A 21,475-nucleotide genomic window follows, 5' to 3' on the forward strand; every position below is an offset into this window, starting at 1 on the left:
AGAAGACATGATGAGGAATAACATTCCAGATAGAAGTGGGTCTTCTTAGGAATTGTTTTATCCAATTGATCTTAAAAGTATTATTTAAAGTAGTAAAGTCCAGAAAATTCAGTCCACCATTCTCAAGTGTTCATTACAAGTTTTCCTAATGTAATGGGTACGGTTTCTCCAAAGAAAGTTGAAAAGCATCTGGTCAATCTCCTTGCTTATTTTACTGTGAAGATATAAAGATAGAGCACCATATGTTTGTCGAGAGATACCTTCAACCTTGGTTATTAGGACTCTCTACCTTTTAAAGATAAGTCCCTCTGTAGCCCTTGATTTAGCTTCTTCTGTTTTTTTAATAAGAGGGTTAATAATTTAGTAAGCCTCTAGACTTCTGATCCTTTCTAATGGTTATGCCTAAATATGTAAGTTCTTCTTTTACTGGAATACCGTAATATGAAGGTGTCACACAATATTTGACAGCTATGAGTTCACATTTATTAATGTTAAGATATAGACCAGACACTTTGGGGGTAACGTTCGTGAATTGGACCTCCACTTAAAATGGCAATTAAACTGCATCCGGTTTCGACGGGAATTCCCGGAGGGAAAGTGGTGAGGTTTGAGGGGTAAAAAATAACGTGTTTGGACCGCAGACTGATCTCGCTTCCTCCCATCTTTGAGGACATGTATTTCCTTTGCTTAAGCGGTTACTCGAATATCTTGTCAATATAATAGACAGTCTTTGTCATAAACCAGTGTTGGACTTGGCCGAGCATCTACGCCATACATGTTTCTTTCCCTATTCGCACCAGGATCAGTGCTGAACGCTCGGCTCGGGAGAATCAAGCGAGCTAAACACGGCTTTCATTGCCGTGGTAGCCCCACTCCGTCGAGCTGAACTACTAGTAAATAACTACAGTGGGTTACCTCTTCGGCGTTACTTCATGGGTACGGTGTCGCGGTCGTTCATAGGCAAGCTAGCGAGCAGTATCATCCCTCCAGCGCTAGCTAGTAGCCTGCTAACGTTAGCAGCTCAGTGTTGATTCCTTTGCAGTGTTGATTCTTTTGACTCCATCTACCGCTGACACTGGTGCAAATGAGTGAACCGGGGAAGAGTTTGCTTTCTTCCCCTACTTCTTCAGGGGGGCAACCTGTGGGGTCTGACACCTACAAAGGCTGGCTGTATAAATGGACTAACTACTTGAAGGGCTACCAACGCCGGTGGTTTGTCCTTAGCAACGGCCTTCTGTCATATTACAGGTAATTGCTAGCAGCTAGCTATGCTACCGTTAGAAAGCTAGTTAGATAGCTAGCTGCGTTAATGCAAGCAAAGTCAAGTGCAGTTTAGAACCAATCCCATAGTGACTGTAATTTCAGATGAATCATGTAGTTGACAGTCTATAGACTGCTTGGCGTGCATAATTAATATAAATGCAGCAACATTAACAGGTGACTTTAGAACTGCTGTAGTTGGACCAATATTAATCACCAAAACAAGTCTGTTAAGATATTTGGCAATTGAGAATAGCATGCCATGATGAGCATCATCCCACAGTAAGGCATTTCTCTAGTCAGTCATTGACTGGGCATAAATGCAGAATGTGTGGGAGACAATTAGGCAAAAGCATTTTTAAAAAAATGTATCAGACTCTAAATGAATGAATATACACTCAGTGGACAGTTTATTAGGTACACCCATCTAGTACTTGGTCGGACCCCCCTTAGCCCCGAATAATTCAGGCCGTTATGGAGGCAATGTTCAGGTGCACTGTGACGTTCAAACTTTGCTCAATTGGTATCAAGGGACTCCCCCACACCATTACACCACTGCCACCAACCTGTACTGTTGACACTAGGCAGGATGGTGCCATCGACTCATGCTGCTGATTCCAAATCCTGACTCTACCATCAGCATGAGGCAGTAGGGACCGGGATTCGTCGGACCAGGCAATGTTTTTCCACTCCTCAATTGTCCAATGTTGGTGATCACATGCCCACTGGAGCCACGTCTTCTTGTTTTTAGCTGATAGGAGTGGAACTTGGTGTGGTCATCTGCGCCAATAACCCATCCATGATAAGGACCGACGAGTTGTGTGTTCCGAGATGCCGTTCTGCACACCAGTGTTGTACTGCGCCGTTATTTGCATGTTTGTGGCCAGCCTGTTAGCTTGCACAATTCTTGCAATTCTTTCTCAACAGCTGTTTTCGCCCACAGGACTGCCGCTGACTGGATGACGTTTGTTTGTCGCACACTGCCGTGCGTGAAAAGCACAGCGGCCGTTTCTGAGATACTGGAATCAGCGCGCATGGCACCGACGATCATACCACGCTCTGTCGCTTAGGTCACTCGTTTTGCCCATTCTAGCCATACTGTTCACATTTTTGTGAACAGGATGGTGTAACTAATAAACTGACCAATGAGTCTATATTTATGGTTGCATATATGATGACATTTGCACATTTCATGTAGATAATTGTTATAGATGAAGCTTTGAATAATATTTTAGGTGAGATTCACATTGGAAGAGCTTTTCTCTTGTGGGTGGGGGGTTATTTTACAGGAATGACTGTCAGCGCGTATGACACTGCATATCTATGTAGCAACCTACGAGACCCACCTAGGTCGTTACATTTCTTTATGATGTATAAGATGTCTGACATGTTTTATCTGATGCTTTTAGAACGTGTGGTCCTCTAATTCAGTAACGACCTTCACAGTTCCCTAAAACCAGTTAAGAGGGCTGTCAGCCAGACTGTTAGGCACTCATTGTGAGGTATTTGTCAGAGGTGTGTGTAGACACACTTGGACATCACCACTTTCCCCGGCTGCCCTACAGTGTTTGATGGGAATGCATGACTGCTCTGCCATGTGTGTTTATGTCACTGAACTCTTGAGTACCAGCACAGAATAAAGAGTTAAATGCCCTGGCATAACCAACGCATGCACATTGCACTGACATGCACACACAAATACACTGCCAAGCACTCACATCGGCTATGCTCAAGTAGGTGCAGGTGTAACAAACCATGAGATACTGTACTCTTATGAAATATAAATAATTGCATGTGTGTGTGGCTGGATTTGTGTGGTGTGCATGTGTGTGTGCCGTGTTGTGACATTTCTGTCTGTAGAACTAGATTTAGTCAGCAGACTCTTCCCTTGTCTCTGTGTGTGTACGTGTGTTGGTGTGTGTGCGTCTCTGTGCATTAGGACTCAGGCAGAGATGGCCCACACTTGCCGTGGCACCATCTCCCTGACCACGGCACACATTGAAGTGGGTGACGCGTGCCACCTGGTGCTAACCAGCGGAGGGCGGAGCTACCACCTGAAGGCCACCTCAGATGGGGAGAGTCAGCGCTGGGTCTCTGCCCTCCAACAGGCTAAGGCCAACGCCAGTCACATGATGCACCAATCAGGTGAGAGACAGTGGAAAATTATATGTTTGAGTGGATTGGGATGTTTTTAAATGGTAGAGTGGGTGAAGAATGTTTAGCTTACATTCAAAATAAATTATGACAAAACTGTATGATTTGTGGCTTTACTGCTGTACATGACACAGTGATTTGGGATCCTTTTGAAAGGAATTAGAATTTACATTATGAAAAAGTTATGCCGAAGTATTGAGACTAGGATATTTGACCTTTTACCTACCCTTTACCTTGTCTCATTGGAGGTGAAAATGTATATTGGGACATTAACTGCAGGTTCTGGTTTTGGAATTTAAGGTTAGGCACCCGAGGTAAACAAATCTTATAATATAGCGTTCCGTGTCAAGGTTACCAGCGTCATTCATGCAATCAACCACAAGGTGGCTTGCTCAATAAATGTTGACCGTTTGGGACAAGTGTTCCTGTTTTCTAAATTTTTTATTTTAGCTTTATTTAACTAGGCAAGTCAGTTAAGAACAAATTCTTATTTTCAATGACGGCCTAGGAACAGTGGGTTAACTGCCTTGTTCAGGGGCAGAACAACAGATTTGTACTGTGTCAGCTCAGGGATTCGAACTTGCAACCTTTCAGTTACTACTCCAACGCTCTAACCAACCACTAGGCTACCCTGCCGCCCCACTAGGCTACCTTGCCGCCCCACTAGGCTACCCTGCCGCCCCACTAGGCTACCCTGCCGCCCCACTAGGCTACCCTGCCGCCCCACTAGGCTACCCTGCCGACCCACTAGGCTACCCTGCCGACCCACTAGGCTACCCTGCCGTATAATGCAAAATTTGAATATAATTGTTGTGGTGGTTGGTTCTGTTCCATTAAAAACCTCCAATGGAGACTGTCACTTATCAGTCATTTCAACAAGCTATCGTGTGGCTTTTTTGCTAATTGCATTGCTAAGAGTGGGCACTGCTCTGGTGTCCTTGAGAATTCATTTTCTTGATTGAACTGTAGTTTTGAGCTGTCTCCACCGATTGCTGGTTTAAGTCCAGTTCTCTGATATGCACTTAGTGAGCTTGTGGAAAAGAGGGTGACTGCGAAGGATGGTGCAAGGGCACAGCTTGTAATGACATCTCTTTCTCTTCTCTCTCTGCTCTACATCTAATTTCTATCTTCCCTCACACACTTGCTCTCTCTTTCTCTCCATACCCCTCCCTTTTTGAGTATGACGACAGCCGGAGTTGAATGAAGTGACCTTCCAGCATTTATACTCCTCCTCCCACTGCTATGGGGAGAGAGAGATGCTTCATATTTCCATTAAGACTATTTTCTCTCTATCTGCACTGTAGAGAAAGAGATTCAGTGCAGCCTCCTAATGAGTTTTCCTCTGTAAGTATTTATTACCTGCAATAACTATATTGAGGAAATAATTGTCAATTTAGCTATAGTGGAGGGGTTGGTGTGTGTATTTGTGAGTGGATTCATTCCCTGTGTGGTACTGTGTCCTCATGGTAATTCACTTTGACAGTCAGTGGGGTAGACTTCATTTATCAGCTGCACACTGGAACAAATGTGAGTACCTGATTATTACATGTTATTTGGCATCTTTAATGTGTCCGCTTCTCTTTGAGGCAATGCTCAGTCAGAGATCTATCTTTAGCTCCTTACTGATTTGAACTGACCTAGATATGACAGATGGTGGTAATACATGTAATGCACGTTTTTCTACAGATTGGATTTATGACTGATTTTCTCAGGGATCTGCATTCATTCATAGGAGAGGGGTTGTGCCTCTGCTTCATTCCACAGTACTCTTAGCCTCTGAAGGGTTTGTCTGTGTATGCTCGTGTTTATGGACATGGGTTTAAACTTTAAAGTCATCTGTTTGTTTACTTAACCTTTATTTAATGGGTCAGTTCAGAACAAATTATTACATCCTGGTGAGTCAGGGAAGTCAGTTGAGAAAATATTCTTATTTACAATAACAACCTGGCAAGTGGCTATGGTCAATGCGGCCAAACAGATGTAGTGAATGAAGCTACGCTAAGTAACTGAACAGCATTTGTAGGATCTGAACCCATTTAGATGATTCTCCATTCGCCCATGGCCCAGAAACTGCTGAAACTTCAGTAATATAGGACAATGGACACTTGTGGTGCAATAATAGTAAAGATCATTCCTCTTGCAGAGCTGTGGATTTTAATTGGGTATTAGCCTCATGATCTCTGCTTTAATTCCCTGGTCACTGAGATTGGGCACCGTTGAAGAGTTGCCCCCATATTTAGGAGCTGTTATTGTTGTTGTGGTATTGTTTTGTACCAGGGGAAGTTAATCCGATTGGTGTTTACTGAAGGTGTGTGTGTGTGTGATCTGATGATTATAACAGAGGTCTTCACTAATTAGATTCTAGATGATGATAGATGGACACACCAGTTGTCTTAGATGATTGCAGCAGAGCAAGACGTTTTGCTGGCAACTTTAACATGCCGCCAGATTTTTGCCGACTTTCCTTTATATCTGAAAGGTATTGCCGGCAACAAAGCCTGTACTTTTATTTCCGCCAACCGACCTGGTCATAATTTTGGTAAGATGTTTAAAAGTCCCGCCAACCCATCAATATAAAGTATTCATACCCCTTGATTTACAGTGCCTTCAGAAAGTATTCATACCCCTTGATTTATCTATTGAAAATTAAATACAGATGTGTAATTTACATAAGTATTCACACTGCTGAATCAATACTTTGTAGAAGCACCTTCTTTTAGGGTCTTTTAGGGTAAGTCTCTTTCCACACCTGGATTATTATTTTCAGATTTCTTCAAGCTCTGTCGAATTGGTTGTTGATCATTGCTACACTACCATTTTCAGGTCTTGCCATATATTTTCAATTAGATTCAGTGGTGGAAAAAGTACAGAATTGTCATACTTGAGTAAAAGTAAAGATGCCTTATAAGAAAATGACTCAAGTAAAAGTGAAAGTCACCCAGTAAAATACTACTTCAGTAAGTAATATACAAGTATTTGGATTTAAATATACTTAAGTATCAAAAGTAAAAGTAATTGCTAAACTATACTATAAGTATAAATCATTTCAAATGTCTTATATTAAGCAAACCAAACTATTCTATTTTTTAAAATGTATTTATGGATAGCCAGGGTCACACTCCAACGCTCAGACTATAGGTCGACCGATTAATCGGAATGGCCGATTTAATTAGGGCCAATTTCGGCCTCCAGGGTGGCGCAGTGGTCTAAGGCAGTGCTAGCTGTGCCACCAGAGACTCTGGGTTCGAGCCCAGGCTCTGTCGCAGCCAGCCACGACCGGGAGGTCCATGGGGCGACGCACAATTGGCCTAGCGTCGTCCCGAGTTAGGGAGGGTTTAGCCGGTAGGGATATCCTTGTCTCATCGCGCACTAGCGACTCCTGTGGCGGACCGGGTGCAGTGCACGCTGACCAGGTCGCTAGGGGCACGGTGTTTCCTCCGACACATTGGTGTGGCTGGCTTCCGGGCTTGGATGTGCGCTGTGTTAAGAAGCAGTGCGGCTTGGTTGGGTTGTGTTTCGGAGGACGCATGGCTTTCGACCTTCGTCTCTCTCGAGCCCGTACGAGTAATCGTAATTTTTGGACACCAATTATGACCGATTACATTGCACGAAACGAGGAGACTGTGTGGCAGGCTAACTACCTGTTATGCGAGTGCAACAAGGAGTAAGGCGCTTGCTAGCATTAAACTTATCTTATATAAAAACAATCATTCTTAACATAATCAAGTTAACTACACATGGTTGATGATATTACTAGTTCATCTAGCTTGTCCTGCGTTGCATATAATTGAAGCGGTGCCTATTCATTTGTCATTGAATCACAGCGTACTTTGCCAAACGGGTGATTTAACAAGAGCATTCACGAAAAAAGCACTGTCGTTGCACCAATGTGTACCTAACCATAAACATCAATGCCTTTCTTAAAGTCAATACACAAGTATATATTTTTAAACCTGCATATTTAGTTAATATTGCCTGCTAACATGAATGTCTTTTAACTCGGGAAATCGTCACTTTTCTTCCGTTCTGTACAAGCAGAGTCGGGGTAAATGCAGCAGTTTGGGCCGCCTGGCTCGTTGCGAACTGTGTGAAGACCATTTCTTCCTAACAAAGACCATAATTAATTTTCCAGAATTTTACATAATTATGACATAACATTGAAGGTTGTGCAATGTAACAGCAATATTTAGACTTATGGATGTCACCTGATAGATAAAATACGGAACGGTTCTGTATTTCACTGAAAGAATAAACGTTTTGTTTTCGAAATGATAGTTTACGGATTTGACCACATTAGTGACCTAAGGCTCGTATTTCTGTGTGTTATTATATTATAATTTAGTCTATGATTTGATAGAGCAGTCTGACTGAGCGGTGGCAGGCAGCAGCAGGCTCGTAAGTATTCATTCAAATAGCACTTTCGTGCATTTGCCAGCAGCTCTTCGCTGTGCTTCAAGCATTGAGCTGTTTATGACTTCAAGCCTATCATCTCCCAAGATTAGGTTGGCAATACTAAAGTACCTATTAGAACATCCAATATTCAAAGGTATATGAACTACAAATGGTATAGAGAGAAATAGTCCTATAATAACTACAACCTAAAACTTCTTACCTGGGAATATTGAAGACTCATGTTAAAATGAACTACCAGCTTTCATATGTTCTCATGTTCTGAGCAAGGAACTTAAACATGACCTTTTTTTACATGGCACATATTGGACTTTTACTTTCTTCTCCAACACTGTGTTTTTGCATTATTTAAACCAAATTGAACATGTTTCATTATTTATTTGAGACTAAATTGATTTTATTAATGTATTATATTAAGTTAAAATAAGTGTTCATTCAGTGTTGTTGTAATTGTTATTATATATACAGTATATATATATATATATATATATATATATATATATATATATAATTAATCGGTATCGGCTTTTTTTTGGTCGTCCAATAATCGGTATCGGCGTTGAAAAATCATACTCGGTTGACCTCTAACTCAGACGTCATTTACAAATGAAGCATTTGTGTTTAGTGAGTCCGCAAGATCCGAGCCAGTAGAGATAACCAGGGATGTTCTCATGATAAGTGTGTGAATTGGACCATTTTCATGTCCTGCTAAGTCTTAAAAATGTACTTTTGGGTGTCAGGGATAATATATGGAGTAAAAAGTAAATAATTGTCTTTAGAAAGTTGTCATAAATAGTAAAGTACAGATACCCCCAAAAACTATTTAAGTAGTACTTTTTGAAGTATTTTTACTTAAGTACTTTACAGCACTGAGTAAATTTAAGTCAGACCTATAACTCTGCCACTCAGGAACATTCACTGCCTTCTTGGTAAGCAACTCCAGTGTAGATTTGGCCTTGTGTTTTAGGTTATTGTCCTGCTGAAAGGTGAATTAATCTCCCAGTGTCTGGTGGAAAACATACTAAATCAGGTTTTCCTCTAGGATTTTGCCCATGCTTAGCTCCATTCTGTTTCTTTTTTCATCCTGACAAACTCCCCAGTCCTTAATGATTACAAGCATACGCATAACATGATGCAGCCACCACTATGCTTGAAAATATGGAGACCCCAGGCGTCCTTCTTTTCACTCTGTCAATTAGGTTAGTATTGTGGAGTAACTACAATGTTGTTGATCCATCTTCAGTTTCCTCATCACGACCACTAAACTCTGTAACTGTTTTAAAATTACCATTGGCCTAATGGTGAAATCCCTGAGCAGTTTCCTTCTTCTCCTGAAACTGAGTTAGGAAGGACGCCTGACTGGGTGCGTTGATACACCATCCAAAGCCTAATTAATAACATTATGGGGTATTGTGTGTAGATCAGTGATACAGAGTCTCAATTGAATCCATTTGAAATTGAGGCTGTAACACAACAACATTTGGTAAAGTGAAGGGGTGGGAATACTTTCTGAAGGCACTAAGTGTCCACTCGTAACACCTTACAGTAGCTCACACCACCTGTCTCTCCTCTTTCCTTACTCCTTCTCCTGGCATCTTTCCTTTGCCCATCCCCATTGTGGGGTTCCCTCTCCATCACCTGTAGGGGCGGATCACTGTCACACATGAGTCATTCAGATGTATGAGTCATGGCCATCTCTATCAATTATCTGCTGACATGTTTTCCTCTGACTCCCACACATGACAGATGATGATGTGTACTTAACGATCGCACAGACATGCCATGCAGCCCTCCTCATCTCCTTCTACTGTGTAGCAGATATTACTCACAGTTAATTTAGACTACATTATCACAATCCATTTAGACTACATTGTCACCGTGCATTTAGGCTACATTATCACAGACATTTCCTAGGATGGGTGTGCTTCTATTCAGAGTCACAGGTTTGGTGACTATGCTAAAACAATTGTGCACTGGTAGAGCAGCTGTCAGAGGAGAGAGAGAGAGAGATCTCTCCTGGGTGCTCTTATCTGTCTCTCTCCCCATGTGTTGTATATGTTTCATCAGACCACTGCAGATGTCTGAAGGAGTTTTCACTCTCATTTTAATCTTCCCCTGAGAGCGCATAAATCCACTTTCCATTATTTTGTTTTTTCTCTAATAACAGCATGGGAGTCATTCACTGTTGTCTGGCGATCCAAGGATGCTCTGCCTGACACTGGCCTTGAGTCAGACAACCTGCCTGGGAGATGGTAGCTTATATATGCATGCATGTCACATGAAGCAGGCAAATGCAGAAGCTGATGGATTTGGCCCAGATCTGTGTTTTTACGGTAGGATCTATTGTAGGTATTTGTGATATTTACATGGTTTATTCTGACATTTACTTACAACCACTGGATTCACGCTACAGTAGTGTTTGAGTTTGGCAAAGTTCTGTCGATATGGAGATGAGTAGCCTAGCTTTTATTTCTAGACAGCAAGGGTTGTTTATAATTTGAGTTGTTCTGATTTGGGGCTTTTTGATGCCTCTGGCACCATGTAAAGTGTAAGGGTCTTACAATGTTGTTTTCTCTAGCGTTCCATCTTGTCCAATGTCCTAGACTACCAGTGAACAGTAGGATTCAAGTTATGAGGTGTCAACAATCTAGTCTACAGGGTAGGACTCCAGAGGACTTTGTTGTTGTAGGATGCAGATGGCAGAGTTGTGGAGATCTAGGCGACCGTGGAGGGTGTCTCAGACACCAGGCTCCTGCTGCTCTGAGATGTCTGTAACACTGCTGCTCTCACTGAGAGACTTGTCTGTCCGTTCTGCCTGTCCTCTCTCTCTGAGCTCATTAAAATCCACATAATGATTGCACCCCAGGAATATGTCTGCCTCTGCTGGTACTGGTCGATTTATTTCCTCTTGCTGCCTGTGACTGATGGTACCAACACGGGCGAGGAGCGGAGGGAAGTGAAGTGCGTCGTCGTTTTTCTCCCTCCACTGCTAAAAATAACTCAGTCCTCCAATTGCTTGGACCTGTGTTTCCACAGCGACCATAGAAATGTAATTCATAGCTACCTGTCGGGGGGGTCACAACGGTTGATCTCTCTTTCCGTCTCACACTCTCAATCTATTCCCATAACTTCACATCTCTGTAGAATCTCTCCATCTTTGTTTCCATATCTCTTTGTCAGTGATAAGTTATTTTATCTCTGCCTGCATCACAACTATAAATGTCTACAGTATCTCTACCTCATCTTCTCGTCCATAATGGAAACTGTATGACCGTCCGAGGGCACGAAAGGAAAGAACACATTCCGCCCTTCAAATCAGTCATCATGTCTTCTCCACTTGCAGATTTATAGAGTCAATGCTATTTTATGAATATGGCTTTGTAAGCAAATGCCTGAATGAATGGAACAAATTCAGTGCTGCTCCCTCTAACCATCCCTACCACCCTCTGTCTGTACAGATGACTCTGGAGACGAGGCCCCAGTGCCCCAGCCTGACCGAGCCCTGACCCAGGGGGCTCTGAAGACCCTTGCCAGTAAGCTGGACGACCTGAGCACCTGCAACGAGCTAATCGGCAAGCACGGCGCCGCCCTGCAGCGATCCCTCAGCGAGCTCGAGGACCTGCGCACGGCCACTGACGGCACCGACAAACTCAAGACTGTCAACGAGCGTGCCACACTCTTCCGCATCACCTCCAATGCTATGATCAATGTGAGGACCGACTCACTTTGCTAACACTTTGCCAACATTTCAGTACAGCACCTACTGGCTACTTCAATCGATTTCTCAGTATAACCAATGCTAGTAGTCATCCTACTGCTTTGATCAATACAACAATAAGAACTCTTAATGCCATGATCAATAGGAGTGTTTATTATATTGGACTGTGTGTTGTACCTATGCTCTAACTTTAGAGGTGTCATTGATATACTGTCACCTCTGTGGCTGCCTTCTCCTCTGTATGGTCTCAGGCCTGTAGGGACTTCCTGGACGTAGCAGAGACACACAGCCGGAGGTGGCAGAGAGCCCTGCAGTATGAGAGAGAACAGCGCCACCACCTGGAGGAGACTATTGAACAGCTAGCCAAGCAGCACAACAGCCTGGAGAGGGCCTGGAGAGAGGCTCCCAGCACACACCCAGGTCAGAGGTGCGCACACACACACACACACACCAGTCTGTTCTCTCATATTTGATTAAGATTAGAAAACACTCAATGGTTTAAGCTCCTACCGTGAAGGTAGTTTGCAGTTTATTGCTTGGTATGGATTGGAATCTCACAAGTAACTGTCCCTCCTCTGGTCATCCCTGGCACTGCATTCATAGTGGGATGTCGCTGGTTTATCTTTCAGAATTTCATTTATTGTAGCATAAATGCACTCCGGTTTGAGAAATAAGATCTACACAAACAAAACACCCTAACTCAAACTGTAATTATCCTGTGTACCTGGCAGACGGAGGTGAGAGAACGCAGGAGGGTGACGCCAGTGATGAGAATGAAGACACAGAGTTCTTTGATGCCATGGAGGACTCCCCTGCCTTCATCACAGTGACTGCCTCTGACCACACCCAGCACAGGTCAGTCAGGGTCACTGGGATGAAACCCTGATGAAGGAAGCTTGCTGTTGAAACATGAGTTATTACATGTGTTGCATCGGATTCAGAACCAGTCCGGGTCACTGACCTGATCTCTACTGATCATGGGGCCAAGTAGAGTTCATTCATATAGCTATGTAATATGACGATGCTAGCATAATTCATTAGGCTTTAAAATGTATAATGAATTCATTTGACTGTGTTTTGTGTATATGGTAGTTGTAGTGTGTTTGTGTTTCAGACGCTCCGGCAGTGACCAGAGTATCATGGGTGGAGGATTACCCAATAGTGAATGGAGCCACAATGAGAATGTGAGTCTGCAGTCTTAAGCTTTACCACCTCTTTACATACAGAGGTTTAGTAATTCATAGGCAAGGTTATCTTACCTTAGGGCAGGGATCATCAACTAGATTCAGCTGCGGGCCAATTTGTTTTAATGAGTATATGGTCGGGGGGCCGGAACCTAATTACAAATTATTTGTATTACTGTAAATTAACTGTAAATTAAAACCTATTAAATTTAAACCTTGCTTACATTTGTATACGGTCACATGTGTCTCTATTATGTGTGGGAATACGTGTTTTTTCCCTGAAAACTTGGGGGGCCAAATAAAAGTGCCTGTGGGACACCAGTTGGGGAACCCTGCCTCAGGGATTGTATGATACAATACTTTAGGGTGAAATAATATTTGTTGAGGTCTATCCTGTAATACCTCTGCTTACCTGATTAACTGTGGTTGACCATGCATGTGTTCCTCAGGACTCTGGCTCCAACAACGTCCAGCTGCGTAGAGTTAGACGGAGCCGCATCCCAAACAAACCCAACTACTCCCTTAACCTGTGGAGCATCATGAAGAACTGCATCGGCAAGGAGCTGTCCAAGATTCCCATGCCTGTAAGAGAAACGAGAAGTGATTATACGGTCTTTACTAGTGTTTGTGTATTAAACGCAGGACGCAACTCCAATGTGTGTCTGCCTGCAATTGTGACCTCAGGTAAACTTCAACGAGCCCCTGTCGATGCTGCAGCGTCTAACTGAGGATCTAGAGTACAGTGACCTGCTGGACCGGGCGTCTCGCTGCGAATCGTCCCTGGAGCAGATGTGCCTGGTGGCAGCCTTCTCTGTGTCCTCCTACTCCACCACCATCCACCGCACTGCCAAGCCCTTCAACCCCCTGCTGGGGGAGACCTACGAGCTGGACCGGCTGGATGACTTCGGCTACCGCTCCATCTGCGAACAGGTCAGACACAACGAGCACGCTCTCTCTCTGAAGCATGTCTAAGATGCACAGAGACAAACAGAATGACCCACGCACTACTGACAATGTCACCCTCCTCCTCCTGCTCTCTCAGGTCAGTCACCACCCCCCAGCCGCCGCCCACCATGTGACGTCACAACGAGGCTGGACCCTGTGGCAGGAGATTACTATCGACAGCAAGTTCAGAGGGAAATACATCTCTGTAATGCCATTAGGTGAGCCGTGCATACCCAGTATGTACATTGTCCTCCAATATGCACTAAATACTGGTTACATATACAGAATCATGTCACATAGCTATTTCAAATCCATATTAATTAGACATTTTGTATGACGTTGTTTATTTGAATTATCTTTCTCTCTAGGCTGCATCCACCTGCAGTTCCACTCCAGTGGGAATCACTATGTGTGGGGAAAAGTCACCTCCACAGTGCACAACATCATAGTGGGCAAACTGTGGATTGACCAGGTGAGTGTCTCACATATTTAATGTGTGTTTGTATATTTGTATACAGTCCGTTTGTCCCTAGTGTTTATATACAGATGTAGGATGAAAAATGAAGGGGAAAAAATACCTATATTGTCACAGCTATGTAATCCTGCAGCAACAGGATTTGAACATTTAGTCCTTAATGGTGCTTGATTGGTGGTTGGGCTATTGGCTGGCCAAAAGTAGGCTGCATGAAAAGTGCAATACTCTTAATGTAACTGTGGGTCTTCAGTGAATGTATGTAAAACACAAAGTTGTTCTGCATTTCCTGCGGCGCATGACAATTTTCAGCAACAAAAGAGTGATCAAATGAAGTGCGGCACAGGAGGTTGAGGCAGCTTCATTGAGGAGGACGGGGTCACAGTAATGACTGGGGTGGAATGGTATCGAATACATCAAACAAATCAAATCAAATGTATTTATAAAGCCCTTCTTACATCAGCTGATGTCTCAAAGTGCTGTACAGAAACCCAGCCTAAAACCCCAAACAACAAGCAATGCAGGTCTAGAAGCACGGTGGCCGATCATAGCCGATCATTCAGAGTATCTCTAACGCACCTGCTGTCTCGAGAGAGTTGAACACAGCAGGTCTGGGACAGGTAGCACGTCCGGTGAACAGGTCTGGGTTCCATAGCCGCAGGCAGAACAGTTGAAACTGGACAGCAGTAGGGCCAGGTGGACTGGGGACAGCAATGAGTCATCAGGCCAGGTAGTCCTGAAGCATGGTCCTCGGGCTCAGGTCCTCCGATAGAGAGAGAAAGCAAGAAAGAGAGAAAATTAGAGAGAGCATACTTAAATTCACACACGGCACTGGATAACACAGTAGAAATACTCCAGATATAACAGACTGGCCCTAGCCCTCCGACACAAACTACTTCAGCATTAATTCTGGAGGCTGAGACACTGTGGCCCCATCCGATGATACCCCCGGACAGGGCCAAACAGGAAGGATATAACCCCACCCACTTTGCCAAAGCACAGCCCCCACACCACTAGAGGGATATCTTCAACCACCAATTTACCATCCTGAGACAAGGCTGAGTATAGCCCACAAGGATCTCTGCCACGGCACAACCCAAGGGGGAGCACCAACCCAGACAGGAAGATCACGTCAGTGACTCAACCCACTCAAGTGACGCACCCCTCCTAGGGACGGCATGGAAGAGCACCAGTAAGCCAGTGACTCAGCCCCTGTAATAGGGTTAGAGGAAAATCATCCCAGTGGAGAGAGGGGAACCGGCCAGGCAGAGACAACGACATGATTTCCATGTGTTTGATTCCGGACATAATTATGAGCTGTCCTCCCCTCAGCAGCCTCCTGTGGTGGGTGGTGTTGTAGAGAATCTGCCTCACTCTGCTCTCTCTCATTATGTCTGCATGAATCATCAGGTCTCCATGTTTGCCAAAAACACAATCCAATCTGTTTTTTCCCATCTATTCATCCCTCCCTGTCCTGCTTTGCTGTCCTCACTCTCAACATTGTCCCTCATGATTAATGACACCAATAGTAATGATTATGATATATTGCTAACATTGATAAACCAGAAGTATTTTGTAATAATATTGTTGACCGTGTGTCGATAATGCTCAAGCTAATTTCCACCAGGAGAATCATCAGCCTGTGGCATGGGATAAATAGCCTGTGTTTTTCTCTTTGTAGTCTGGGGACATTGAAATAGTCAACCACAGGACCAAGGACACCTGCCACCTCAAGTTTGTCCCTTACAGTTATTTCTCCAGAGACCTCTCACGCAAGGTAAATCTATGGTTTTAGAAACAGAGGCAGTCCTTCCCACATCCTCAATGTCTCCTCCCTCCCTCTGATGTTGTGACTCCAGGTGACAGGTGTGGTAGCAGATAGCGAGGGCACGGCTCATCACATTATGTCTGGTACCTGGGACGACAAGATGGAGAGCGCCAAGATAGTGGAGAGTAGCCGGGGATGTGGAGGGTCAGAGGGCAAACAGAAGACCCTCTATCAGACCCTCCAGCCCAAAGTGCTGTGGAAGAAATACACTCTCCCGTAAGATCAGTCTGCCTGCATATTATCAAGTCAGCCTTAAGCACGTAAACCTATTTATACAACCATGTCGATTCCTCTCCTCTTGCATCCTTGCGACACTTCTTACTCCCACATCACTACCCGTCGCTCCTCGCCCTCTCCCTCTCTGTCCATCCTATCTATCTGTTTCACCTCAGTGTTTTCTCTCCACTCCCCAGGGAAAATTCTGAGAACATGCACTTCTTCTCCTCCCTGGCCCTGACACTGAACGAGCCTGAGGAGGGCGTGGCTCCGACTGACAGCCGCCTGAGGCCCGATCAACGGCTGATGGAGGCGGGGCTTTGGGACGAGGCCAACGCCCACAAACAGCGTCTGGAGGAACGACAAAGGCTGGAAAGGAGGAAGAGGGAGGCACAAGCAACACAGGTCCTGGAAGAAGGTGAGGAGGGTAGTGGAAGGACTTGATAAAGGACATCTCAAGAGAGATTATAGTATAGAAACTAGGAAGCAAAGGTGTGACAATTGCAATACAGTGTATGTCAGCAAGATGTTACCCATATTGAGTTACATATGTGTATGTTTGTGTCTCTGACTCCTTAGGCCAAGACATCGAGGGCTTCCAGCCACTGTGGTTTGAGAGGAGGACAGATGATTCAACGGGGGAGAGCACTTACGTGTACAGGGGTGGATACTGGGAGGCCAAAGACAAACAGGACTGGAGCCAATGCCCTGAGATCTTCTAAGGCTACACCCCTGGGACTGTGACATCACTGGAGGGCAGAGCTGAGGGACTGATGGACAAGCAGAGGGAGGGGTCCACATGCTGCAAACACATTGACACGTGGCCAACTCTTTGTCCATGTGTGTGTATTTGTGTGTGTTCCAGAAAGACGGAGCCCTCCATGCCAAACTTCAAGAACATTCTCTGTCCCCATCACTGACCAGTGTGTTTCGTGTGTGTGTGTGTGTGTGTGTGTGTGTGTGTGTGTGTGTGTGTGTGTGTGTGTGTGTGTGTGTGCGTGGCGCAACAGAGTAAGTTAGAGAGACAACCTATTTGAGATATTTTGATTAAGAGTTACAAAATAGACCTATTGCATGGAAACCCATATTTATTTGAGGTGGTATGTCTAGTGGTGCCTGGTGCCCCATTGATCTGGTAATAAGGTAATAGCTACCGTAAGTGTATAATATTATAGAATAATATTGGGACAATTGAATGGATAAGTAGGGAGGAAAGGGGGGAAAGTGAAAGAGGTTGTGTTTTGGTTCTAGGATGTCCTGTTCCAGTCTGAGCAACTATCGCCAATATATACCAAGGGTACAAAACATTAGGAACACCTTCCTAATATTGAGTTGCACCACCTGCTGCCCTCAGAACAGCGTCAATTCGTTGGGGCATGGACTACAATGTGTCAAGCGTTCCACAGGGATGCTGGCTCATGTTGATTCCAATGCTTCCCACAGTTGAGTCAAGTTGGCTGTATGTCCTTTGGGTGGTGGACCATTCTTGATACACACAGGAAACTGTTAAGCATGAAAAACCCAGCAGCTTTGCAGTTCTTGACACACGCAAACCGGTGTGACTGGCACCTACTACCATACCCTGTTCAAAGATGCTTACATATTTTGTCTTGCATAATCACCCTCTGAATGGCACACATACACAAACCGTGTCTCAAGGCTTGAAAATCCTCCTTTAACCTGTCTCCTCTCTTCCAGCTACACTGATTTGAAGCAGATCTTTTTTAGGTGACAGCAATAAGGGATCAAAGCTTTCACCTGGATGCCGTGTCATGGAAAGAGCTGGTGTTCTTAATGTTTTGAATACTTTACATATCTATATGTAACTATGCATATCTATATGTAACTATGCATATCTATATGTAACTATGCATATCTATATGTAACATTGTGCAGTGCCAGTGTTTCCTTCCGTTGCAACAGCTAGGCACTCCCCAGATTTGTATTTCTGCAGTGCATGAAAACACCCATGTAGTGGACGCTGATATCACTGAATACTTTTGATCTGTACAGACCTCATCTCAGAAACCAAGAACTAAAGTCTTTACCAGTTATGTTACATGCGTCTTTCCATGAGCGATTAGTACAGACCAAAAACTGTAGGGGAATTTTGAGTATGTAAGAAGCTACCGACGATTATGATCATTCGTAAACGATATTGATTGTGTTCTAATGTCTTGATTTCTCAAATGTTGATGAGGGTGCATTATGAACAGACAAAATGTTAAATCTTAACAAATGATTCCACCCTGTGCAATGAAATGTTTCAATGTCTTATATATTTTTTTAAATATTAAGAAATCGTCTGAATTATACTATAGGATGTGTAATGTCGAGTTGCACAGTGCAAAGGAGGTGTGTACTCCAATTATTACACATCTTTGTGTTTGACTGCAGGCATTTAAACATGCACCATCAATGAACTCAGACCAGTGTTGTGGCACCACTTGTAGCTAATGCATGGTTTAATGTGCTCATGCACTGCTGCCTAGTATTAATTAGGCATTAGCCTCAATAGTCGTTTCTAGACTTCACTCGCAGAAGAACATTGTGTGAATTCACCTCTTGTGCCCTAGGTCTTCGAAAATTGACTTTTTTTGCTTGAACAAACAAATTGTCTCAATGTGGTCTTTGTAAACATCCACAGTGTTATCAGAGATGGTCTATAATGTAGTAACCAGCTTTGGTGTCATGCAGTTCTCAACTCAAGACATAGATGAAAAATAAATTAGACAAGTTGAAGACTTGGAGATTTCCCCTGGGACAGTCGGTCTGATCTGGGCTAGCCGGTCTGATGGGGCTGCACACTCCACATTACTCGTTTGACGTTATCTTGAGCACACATGTATTCAAGGTACCACTCAATAAAAGCAATTCAATCTAATTATGTGCACTTTATTGGCTTGCCAGATTTGTAATCATGATAAATGTTCATCTTCAACTGACCTCAACCTGAGAATGAAAAATATTTTTTCTGTTTTTAATGTTGCTGTAGTTGCACTTACATCCAGCAGGTGCCACTATAGCCTACATTTTTATATTGCTGATGTCATGCCATGTTCACTTAAAGTTTAAAAAAAGCTTCATTCTGACATCGGGCTTGAATTTTCAAATGCCATTTAAGTATTCAAGCATAGTATGGCTTAAAAGCAGATTGGTGTGGCTACAAGTGGTATTCAGGTGGTCTAATAATTCAAATACAATTGTTCATGTGTTAGGCTATAGATATGATTAGAAAAATGAAAATGCAATTGCATTGCAAACAGTGAATAGGTAATTGCCTTGTTCACATGATACCATGATTTGAAATATCCTGGATGTACATACACAACCATAAAATGTTATATGCTTAATATGGCACAGAATTTAATTTAGGATTACATAACCTAGGATAACCTTAGAGAATGGAATATCCTAGTGTTCCTGTGTCTTCTTATAAAATATGATTTTGTAATTAAGCATTACAGTAATTATATCTGAACAAATGTGAAAGTTTGGACAGTTTGTTGCTGATCAGTCAACATACAGTCCTTTTGGCTTTTTTAAGGCGGTGGTGTAGTGCTCACTGGCTAGATAACATCTGTATTGTATTCTACACTGAGAACAGAATGTTCCAAACTAAGGCAGAGTATCATGCATTCTGTTTTTCACATACAACTCCTCACTAGGGGTGGGAATGCAAGGTGGTGTGGTAAAGGGGGGAACAATCTCACTGCGATTTCTGTCCCATGTGCTATATTTGCATTGGTGGATTGTTTGTTTTTTAATACAGTCAGTAGATCAACATTTGTTCACTGTGCACATTGAGTGCTCTGTTTAGGTTCATTCATATTTGTGCAGACATGTTTTATTAAGTGTTATATAAAAACGCCTTTAGAGGAAGTGCGCTGTATATGCTGACACATAATAAAGTAACGCTTCTTATTCCTCTCAGTTGCATTTCAGTATGTGTTTCACTCTGCAGCTCCTCCGTACTTCTCTATCGGCAGGTTTCTAGGTGAGGCCTATTTCTATCTAGACATGTAGCCATATGGCCATAGACTGATATTTTATACTGTTCAGGGACCAACGTGGGCAACGCATAAGTGTCAAAGATATAAGTTGGATAGTAAGCTGTGAGTGTGTGATGTTTTCTGTAGTTTTTACCTAAGCTTAGCCCACTGTAAAAGTTATAGGCATGAGCTCTTGTCCAGGCTGAGGCAAACTTTTCTTTGTTACTGTCCCAGTAAACAAAGAGAGGGGGATTGTTTTATCAGACAGTGGCTCCTGGTGTGGACATGAGGTGGGGGGTAGGAAAAAAAGGATAAAAGTGGAACATGTTCTGAGTGAATATGGAGTGGAGGATCACACAGAACTTTTGGAAGAGCTACAGAAGAAAATTGAATGTGAGGAGAGTGAGGATGAATTAACTGCGGTGGAAGGTGCGGTGAAGACCGTCGAATTTGAGCCTTGTCCTGATAATGGCAAAGATGATTCTGGCCCAGTGGGAGTAAGATTTTTGGAGAGCATGGATCCATGCCTTCAGGGAGATACATATGTGGTGTAAGGTTGGGTGGAGAAGAAGTTGGGGGATGTTCGGTCGGTGAAAGTGACTCAAAGTGGAATTGTGTACATTTTTTGTGTTTCTGCCATCCAGAGGGAGTGTGTGCTCCACACCACGTGACTGGGGACAAGAACTGTGACTTGCTTTCCTCTCCGGAGCAGGGCAGAAGTGATAACTGGAGTGCCGTTACGTGTTGTGGAGGATCAATTCAAGTTGAAGATGCCCAGTGTCTGACAGCCACCGCTAGGTGCAACGCAGACCTGGTGGAGAGCGTGGTGAAACAGATAAGACACTGTCTGTACTACTGAGTTATGATGCAGAGTCTTTACCAGATGAAGTCAAGTTAGAATGTGTCAGTTAACCCATGAGAGCTTTTGTCCCGAATCCGTTACGGTGTTTTAGGTATCAAGCTTATGGTCATGTGGCAGCAGTGGGAGGAGGGAGATTCCTAGATGTGAGTGCAGGAGGACAGGAGACAAAGGAGTGTGTAGTATTGGTGGAAAATGTTGTGTTTGTAAACTAGCGGTACCCATGGTACTGGAGATCAGAGGTGTCCAGTGAGAGAAAACCCTGTGAGTAGGTCAAGGCTAATAGAGAGTGATAGGAATAACATGTGCTTCATTAAGGTTGTTTTTTTGGTGTTCATGGCCATGGTTGTCAATTGTACAGCAGGAATGGAACGTTAATCACAGAGGATAGATGTTGTGGTGGCAGCTGCAGAGAAGTACTTGGGCATACGCGATTT

At 43.6% G+C, this 21,475-nt stretch overlaps 1 protein-coding gene across 4 annotated transcripts; it reads left to right on the plus strand.

Annotated features, from left to right (window-relative positions):
- Nucleotides 1-579: 579 nt before the first annotated feature.
- On the plus strand, nt 580-19,071 carry LOC118385189 (oxysterol-binding protein 2-like). 4 transcript variants are annotated; one of them, XM_052521083.1, is made up of 15 exons: nt 1,105-1,248; nt 2,204-2,330; nt 2,550-3,405; nt 11,283-11,533; nt 11,794-11,962; nt 12,274-12,397; nt 12,657-12,726; nt 13,176-13,310; nt 13,411-13,656; nt 13,769-13,889; nt 14,040-14,143; nt 15,825-15,920; nt 16,003-16,187; nt 16,385-16,605; nt 16,767-19,071. In XM_052521083.1, the coding sequence occupies exons 3-15, from the start codon at nt 3,084-3,086 to the stop codon at nt 16,907-16,909; spliced, it is 2,187 nt and encodes a 728-aa protein (XP_052377043.1). In that variant the 5' UTR covers nt 1,105-1,248; nt 2,204-2,330; nt 2,550-3,083; the 3' UTR covers nt 16,910-19,071. The 4 variants fall into 4 exon arrangements, with proteins under 4 accessions (XP_035628001.1, XP_035628004.1, XP_052377043.1 ...); XM_035772108.2 differs by lacking the exon at nt 2,204-2,330 and having other exon boundaries at nt 580-1,248; nt 3,200-3,405; XM_035772111.2 differs by lacking the exon at nt 2,204-2,330 and having other exon boundaries at nt 1,099-1,248; nt 3,121-3,405.
- The last annotated feature ends 2,404 nt before the right edge of the window (nt 19,072-21,475 follow it).

This window comes from Oncorhynchus keta, chromosome 6 (assembly GCF_023373465.1).
Source record: "Oncorhynchus keta strain PuntledgeMale-10-30-2019 chromosome 6, Oket_V2, whole genome shotgun sequence".
NCBI lineage: Eukaryota > Metazoa > Chordata > Actinopteri > Salmoniformes > Salmonidae > Oncorhynchus > Oncorhynchus keta.